Here is a 7,920-nt window from a genome sequence, read left to right as displayed (position 1 = left end):
AAAAAATATTATTTTGATTACATTATCTTGGTCCTGTTTATTTCTCTTTTTGATCTCCTCCCATCAAGTCAGTCTTTCCTCTGCACACATAAATAGTTGGCACTTAGTCCTAGGCATTATATCACATAGAAATATTTGGCTGAAAATGTCAAAAAGGAAAAAACACTAGATACTTTTCCCAAGTGTCATTTGAAACTGTGTAGTAGGAAAATTTAAAAAAGAGCATCCATGGCCAGGTATGTTTTTTGTTAGAAGAAATTTCAGAGAATCTCTATTGATTGGTTCATCAAACATGTTTTGAGTTTTCTCTCACCACAGAGAAAAATTGACAAGGTCTAGTGTCTGTCCTGGAGCAGCCAGCAGTTTAGGTGGGGAGAAAAGCAAAAACTAATGTGATGGAGCTCAAAGCTTAGCACTGGTACCAAAGGACTAAATAAAAGCCTAGCAGTGCCCTGGAAAGAGACAGTGGGTAATTCCTAATCTGGGGAATTGGAGAAGGTGTCAGTGAGGGCTTGTTTGAGTGGAAGTTTGCAGAATGAGTACAATGGTAGCAGGTAGACGGGGTGCAGAGCCTCTCAGGCCAAGAGTGCAGAGTAGACGTCTGGGGCCTCCAGAGGGCTCACAGGGCAGGGAAGATGTATGGCATGGTACCATGAGAGTATATAACTGGGGAACCTGTCCTAGCTTGGGAGGGAGGTGTGATATCAGGAAAATGCCCCCTAAAGAAATGAGCTTTCAACTGAGACCTGAAGAATTGAATAGGTCACCAGGCAAAGCACAGGACCCAGGGCAGAGGTAATGGCGAGAGCTGCAGAGAGAAATGACATAAGCAAAGGCCATGAAATGGAAAGGAGCACAGTCCATTCAGGGAACAGAAGGCCTGAGAGGAGACACGCAGGAGCCAGGTTTCGTAGCTCCTTAAAGATTTTAGATTGGGAAGGCAAAGGGTAGCAGATTTGTGTTTGAGAGGCTTTCTCTGTAAGAATAATGGATTGACTGCCACGTGGAGTAGGGGAGGACCAGAGAGGAGCTAGAGAGATGAGAGAGAAGACTGGCGCAGTCCAGACCAGAGGTGCAGCTTCTGAATGTCAGCTTTGGGCTCAGCATCCATTTCACACGAGTACCTTGTATTTCAGACTGAGGCACAATCTTTCCTTTAATCCTGATTGATTAGGCATTTAAAAATCAATGGGAAAAGATAATGAAAGTGGCTCTAGGTATGTTTCTGCTTCAAGGTCGCCCAGATTAGCTCAGTGTTTCTGGAAAGCTATAGAGGGTGAAGGACTGTTGACCTAATGCCATGTTATACTTCTCTTCATCTTCAGGGTCATGTCAGAGAGAGAGGCAGGTGGAAAGATTAGACATTTATTTGCTCCCCTGACCCAAGTGCTGTGCAGGGTAGGAGAGCTATTGCCATAATAATGAGACATGAAGATCACAATATCACACATCTCTTAAGTTACAAATAAAATCTGCAGATCTCTCGATTTTATGTGGGTTCCCAAAAGGAGCACGTAATAGAGGAACCGTAAGTTTCTTTGAGCTGTATGGCTCTGAGGGAGCTAGACTGAGCTCGTGTTCTGTGGAAGTGTCAGTAAGTAAGTGTAGTAAGCCCCCCTTCCCACTCTCCTGGGCCTGTCTTGGCCCCATTGAGAGGCCTCCACAGAGCCTAAGCCTTGCCTAGTTAGGATAGCCTCGGCCAGTAGCATTGCAGCCCTGCATTGTCATATTTCATGGTCCCAGCCCAGTGCACAGGCCAACTTTCTGGACAGACGACAGCAGGGTTGGGGAGGTGGGGGCAGGGGTAACGCACTTCTTTCTACAACCCAGCCCTCCTTTCCTTCCCCTATGTACATGTGCTGCCGAAGTGAGCACCCTTCCTTCACCTATGAACATCTGATAATGCTAGCCCAGAACCTATTCAGGGTACTTCTAAGGAAGACCAAAGAGTCTGACCCAGATCAAGTCACTTTCTACCCTGTTTTCTATTGTCACTAAAGGAGCTGGTCCTGCCGCAGGCTAGGCACCTCTCTAGGGTTGCTGGCCACTCCTGCGGAAAGCAACTGTGCTTCTGATTTTCCCTCTGTGGCTCTTGGTCCAGAGGGCTAGGGATTGGTGGCATCAAGGGAAGGACCAAAGAATTGTTGCCCTGTGGGCCAAGCAGGCTCAACATGAAGGCAGGAGAAGGCCCCCAAAGTAGAAAATAAGTGAGAGGAATTCCTCACCCTAGGCCTGGCAGTACTGGGAGAAAGAAGGAAACAAGGCTGGGATGGAGACTCAGGGAAGTTCTGTGCCGAAAGGAGAGGCAGGGCCACTCTGACAGTTTGGCCTTCCCACCAGCTATACGTAAAGGGTTTTAATGGCTCTATCTCACAGATCCTAACCTTTCTTCCTTGCCCTCCTGGCTTCGCTAGCAAGGATACCCAAAGCTTTCCACCATGAAGAGGGTGGAGCAGAGATAACTCAATGGCTGAAGTGGCATTGTTTGGTCAGTCACTGCCATGTACCAGATTCTGCTGGACCAAGGGTCTTCCTGAACCTGGGGCGGCAGAGGGCGGGGGGGTGTTGATTTCCCTCAGGCTCCATAACCACTTTTCAAGAAGTGGGAGCTTTACTCCTGCAAGGTGGAGTTTCAGGACTGAGCCAGTTCTCTCTATGGGCTCCTTTAAGCCACATTGCCAATCATAGGAGGGGCCAAGCTGCTGCTCCCTTACACATTGGATGGTAATCTCACCTGCAGCTTAATAGCCTGGAGCAGACCAATTTGCAATATAGTTAAATTATTTTCACTATGAGGATATTTTAGTATTGCAAGCCAGAAGGATTTAGGTTTTACTCTTATTATGCTCATTTAAATAAACTTGCAATTCAAACAAATCCCCCAAGGCTGGAGGAGATATTCCTCTTAACTATTTGCTGGTGGGAGAGGTAGAGCTCTCTGAAACCCTTCCTGAGCAATGCAAGGTCAGCAGAGTCAGAAGGAGCCCACAGATGTCAGCCATTAGGCAAGATTCTGCTGTGGCCAGGTGCTGATCTCCACCCTCTAATTCCCACTTCACCTCCCCAGAGTCTTAATCCCAAGCCACACTACCCCTCTATACCCCCACTCCAAGTGACATTGGGCTCAAGGGACTCTGCGGCAAGAACATCTTAGAACAGCTCATGGGATGAGGGAATAAACAATTGTATTGCTTTACTTTGTTATCTTGGTCTGGAAAAATATATATTTGTAAGTATGTGCCCTTTAAGCCTTTCCTAACACTCTTGAGAGCTGTTCTCTCCTGGGCAGTCCCTAAGTCCCATCCAGACCACTTGTCAGCAGGAAGGAAGGAGAGTTGGCCCCAAAGCCTTAGGCTTGGCAATAGCCCTGGCCTAATATCAGGAGCCTCAGGGGGAGAAAATGTTGATCTGGAGACTCCCAGGAGTCCTCAGGACCATAGAGAGAGGCCCCCATCCTCCTCCCAACCTAGGATGATGAACAGATGGGAGGGAATCGGCAAGAAGAGGGAGGGCCTGTCACTGTTGGACATCCTGCTCACCTGTCAAAGGCTGGTTTTGGGTGCCAGGCTACCCAGCCTCGTTTTTGGAAGTCAGTATTGGGTCTTGCTGTGATAGAAAGAGCCTGGCCAGGGAGGCAAGAGGCATGGTTCTGGTTTCTATTCTGCAAAAGCCTCTTCACTCTTTGGGCCTGAGTTTCCTTGGCTATAAAATTGGGAATTGGACTATCTACTGTCTAAAGTTCCTTCCTGGTTCTGCATTTTCTGATATTCTGAGATGCAGCCCAAAATGATGTGCCTTGGTAGCCCTCTGGAGTGGGGACCTGTCAGCAAGCTTAGAGTTGAGGCCTGGCACTCGGCTCCATCAATGCTTAGCCCAGGCCAAGTTTGCTGTCTCATCCATCCCCCTGCTGTGAAAGCAGAGAGGCTGAGGCCCTAATTGCAGGAAAGCAAGCTATAACGTTGGGACTGTGGGTCAGGGCTGAAGTAAAAGGTTTTTGATTTCCCTGTGGAGCACCCTCAGGCAGTCTGGCTCTGTGTTAATGGAAGGGGCCTGGTGTGTGTCTTTTTCTAGGCAGGGTTGAAGAATCAGCAGGATGTGAATGTCATTAGTCCTGTTGTCATATACCTGACCAGGCCATATTGGTACAAAAGGTGTCTTTATTGAGGTCTGGGTAAGAATTAGGCACTTGGCCAGAGCAGCAGCTTAAATATGAGGCAAGCAGGCAGCGGTTAGCCATGCCCAGGGCTAGGTTGTCGTGGTGAGGCTATAGGCACAGACTCTCCCCCAGATGGACAGAACTCAGGAAGGAAAGAGAAAGGGGAAGGGGACACAGAGCAGTCTGAGTCAGAGGTCTGGTGGGCTGGCCCCATGGGGCTGGGCAGGAAGCGCTGGGTGGCAGGTCCAGCAAGGAGAGGACTGGGCTCTCTTGCTCCATGTGCCCCTTAGGCCCATGCCTGAGCCTCTGGCAGGGGCATCCATGCTGGAGGGCCTTCCCAGGCCTCACTTCTTCACCTTGGCATCATAGGTGCCTGCATTCTTATAGGCACTCACATAGCCACTGTCATCCAGGATGTCCTGCCGCCCAGCAATGCCCTTTCCTTTGCCGCTCTCATCGAAGCGTTCCTTGTGGGAGCCCGTGTACTTGCTGGTGTCGGTCAGCCGTTCCACAGCACCCCCTGTTTTTGCTTTCTGTTTGGACAGAGTTCCCCCAGGGGTACTAGATTAGAGAGCCCAGCCCTTCCAACCCCAGCCGAGATTCCCCACATCCCCTTCAGTGTCCACCCAAGACCAGCAGGGCACTTACAGTGACGCCCACATTGGCTGGTTCCTTGCCTGCCACCAGCTGGCAGATGGCTTCGAAGGCCTCCTCCTTGCTCTTCCCCTTGAATCGCTTGGTTGCCAGCTCTTCTAGGGCCTTCTTGAACTCCTCGTAACTGATGACCCGGGCAGACTTCCCCCTGCCAGGTATGTGGGCACCATGAGTTTTCCCCCTTTTCCTCATCCTCCCTGGTTCCATTCCCCCCACCCAATTCCCTTTCTGGGAACATCAAAAACAGAGACTGCCTGGGGCTTACTTGACTTTGGAGAAGACGATGTCCACATCAGTCCCTGTCACGACCTTTCCATCAGCCACCTTGCAGTCCTTGCACAGCTTGGCCCAGTTCTTGCCATTCATCTCTTGCCCACTGGCCTTGGGGTCACCATGGATGGCAAACTTGCGGAAGCTTTCCTCCAGCCCAGCCACATCTGTGCTTGCTGCCATGCCACCCTGTAGGTACCCATCTTGGTCACCTTCCAGCCAAGCTCCACTCCCCTCTCCCCAAGGCACTGAACATCAATGCCTCTACCTCAAAACCTACAAGATCAAACTTGTGGGCACTTGTGCCACATACCCTCAGAGCTGGAGATGGAGCTGCCTAGGGAGAGGGGCCAGAAACCAGTGTCTGACGGGGTCCCAGAGCTGTGAGGAAGAGCCCCAAGAAGAAAGGTCCTGTCACTTAATGCCAGCGTGGCTCTGAGTAGAGTTCAGAGATGAAATCATGATGCTCACACCAGGCTGGGAACAGAGTGGCACTGTCCTGAAAGACTATAAGGGCAGCAGCTGGGGCCATGGCTTTGTCTGGCCCTGGCACAAGGCCTGCTTGGGTGGAAGTGAGGGTGTCAGAGCAGGCCCCTCCCTGGGAATTCCATGCCAAGATGGGTCAGGACCAGGCCAGGCTTATGGTTGGGCAGGTATTTAATGAGGACAGTGTGTCTGTCAGGGTCATGAGGACCCAGCAAGACCTAGTCCAGGCTGAGAAGGGAGCCAGAGCATGGGCAGGGGTGCATGCCCTAGGCAGGGGTGCAGCTGGCCTAGCCAGGACCTTGTTACTATTTGCTGTTAAACAAAAACATGAGGGGAGGGGGAACTTGGGGCTGGCCTGGCCACAGTTTGTGAAGCCTGGAGACAGTTGCTAAGGGAGGGTGGTGCTGCTTGGAGAATGTTGCTAAGGGCTGGATGGTGTCAAGGCGGCTCAGGGAGAAGCTCCCAGTGCTGCTGGGCTGGGCTGGGCTAGAGAACAGGGGCTCACGGGTGAGGCACCAGCACTCCCAGTGCCTGGGGTACAACCGTGGCTTCCTGGCCCCTTGCCACCCATTGGGGCTGTAACCTCCCAGTTTGTGGAGTTTAGGAAGATTAGGAGATTGGGGGACTAGCCTGGGTCGGGGCTGTAGAGTTATGAGCCCCCAGAGGCATGTTGTTAGTAAATGGCCTTGGCCCTGTAATCCTCACACCTTCTCTCTGCACTGAAGCACACTTTCCGTGTCTGCACCTTTAGCCCTCCATGCAAGCCTCCTGGCCACACCCTGAACACCACCACACTAGTCCACACTCCCACAGCTGTATACACTCAGCACTGGCCCTCCATACCCTCAGCCTTATTCTCTCTGACCACAACCTTAACCCAGTCCTCAGATCACCCTGACCACACCAGCCCTGTACTGAAGTGCCCCCCTCTCCCACAGCCCCTACTACAGTCCCCTGACCACACCCACAGCTCTGGGACTGAGGGCCTGGACCATTCCCTCAGCATCTACCTCCGACACAATATAGTAACAGCCCTGTGCCAAGCCCCCCCCCCATAATACCCTCAGCCCTGCACTAAATGGTCTTCCTCACATTTTCCCACAGCCCCCATTGCAGTCTCCTGCCCACACCCTCAGCTCTGCATTGAAACTCCCTCCATGTAACACAGCCTGGTACTGAGGCCTCCCTGACCACACCCTCAGCCCTGCACCTCAGCCACCTCCATCTTTACACCAGAAGCCCTGGGACTGGGTTGCTCTGTCCACACACCCACATCCTTACTGAGACCCTTAACCAGAGCCTCACAACTTACCCTCTCTCCACACCCCTGTAGCCCCTGACCATATCCTCACAACCCACCTTGTCCTCATACCCATAGGCTTGCATTTCCAAATTCCTACATACTATATTGACACACCCCTGTGTTGAGACCCCCTTAGCACACCCACCTCCTCTACTGCAGCCTCCTGACCACACCCTGAATTGTGTCCTCAGCAACTATCTTCCACCTCTGCCTATTATACTAGGGCCTCCAGTGACCACACCTGGGTGCCTGCCTGCATTCCCCTTTTCCACTACTACTGGGCTTAACACTGAAAACCCTCCAGTGGTGACCATAGTCACCTATCCCTAAGTTGCAGTTTCTGGGACTGGGGACACCCACAGCTCCTACATTGCAGCAACTCTGTGGGCCAACAATCCCTTCCAAATGGCACTCCTCTTTCCCTACACTGCAGTCTCCCACCAGGAACCCAGAGGAGACCAGCACTTGGCTCATCAAGGGTAAAGTTGAGGGAAGCTTGAGTGCCACAGGATGCTTGTCCCAGGGGCCTAGCAGGACCCTGCACCAGTGCTCACTCCTGTCCGTGGAAAGATGGATTCTTGGTAATTTAGGGCTGATCATGTGGCACCAAGTTGCAGGCCCTAGTCCCAGGGGTCTGCAGGCTAAGCTCGCTCCCACAGGGACAGCTGGAGTCATCAATCAGCGTGGGGGTGGGGGTGGAACACTTGGGCCCGGGGCAGGGCCGCTCAGCTGGTGTCCTTAGCTCGGTACCGTCCGGGGTTAAGACCCCTTCCAGGCCGCTCAAACCCCTCCCCACCCCACCCTTCCCCACCCAACCCCTTTCCCTTCCCCTTCCCCTTCTTATCGTGCAGAAAACTGATTAGGGTGGTCGGTGCCGGGGTCTCCTACCGGCTTGTACCTTGTGGCTGCTCCTGCAGTGCGCGTTCGGTGAACAGAAGGACGCAAGAATGGACCGACGGACGCTGGAGACTGGGCGGCTCCGCAGCTCTGCTCCCTGCCGGCTCTGGGGCGGGACTGCAGCCCGGGCGGATCCGCCGTATTATCCCTTGTT

General features: G+C 52.3%; 1 protein-coding gene across 2 annotated transcripts; it reads right to left on the bottom strand.

Annotated features, from left to right (window-relative positions):
• Positions 1 to 4,139: 4,139 nt before the first annotated feature.
• On the bottom strand, positions 4,140 to 7,920 carry TPPP3 (tubulin polymerization promoting protein family member 3). 2 transcript variants are annotated; one of them, XM_064489069.1, is made up of 4 exons: positions 7,768 to 7,920; positions 5,076 to 5,269; positions 4,805 to 4,958; positions 4,140 to 4,689 (listed from the first exon to the last, which is right to left on the bottom strand). In XM_064489069.1, the coding sequence occupies exons 2-4, from the start codon at positions 5,261 to 5,263 to the stop codon at positions 4,501 to 4,503; spliced, it is 531 nt and encodes a 176-aa protein (XP_064345139.1). In that variant the 5' UTR covers positions 5,264 to 5,269; positions 7,768 to 7,920; the 3' UTR covers positions 4,140 to 4,500. The 2 variants fall into 2 exon arrangements, with proteins under 2 accessions (XP_064345139.1, XP_064345140.1); XM_064489070.1 differs by having other exon boundaries at positions 7,758 to 7,882.

Source organism: Camelus dromedarius, chromosome 9, assembly GCF_036321535.1.
Source record: "Camelus dromedarius isolate mCamDro1 chromosome 9, mCamDro1.pat, whole genome shotgun sequence".
Classification (NCBI taxonomy): Eukaryota; Metazoa; Chordata; class Mammalia; order Artiodactyla; family Camelidae; genus Camelus; species Camelus dromedarius.
The sequence above is the reverse complement of the archived record's forward strand: the minus strand, read 5'-3'. Positions and strand labels throughout refer to the sequence as shown.

What these genes read in the sequence shown, in the direction of transcription:
- TPPP3 (XM_064489069.1), bottom strand. Translation starts at nt 5,263, where the DNA reads ATGGCAGCAAGCACAGATGTGGCTGGGCTGGAGGAAAGCTTCCGCAAG. An exon ending in ATCGTCTTCTCCAAAGTCAA is followed by an intron (nt 4,959 to 5,075) that starts GTAAGCCCCAGG and finishes CATACCTGGCAG; the next exon opens with GGGGAAGTCTGCCCGGGTCA. An exon ending in CAGCCAATGTGGGCGTCACT is followed by an intron (nt 4,690 to 4,804) that starts GTAAGTGCCCTG and finishes CTGTCCAAACAG; the next exon opens with AAAGCAAAAACAGGGGGTGC.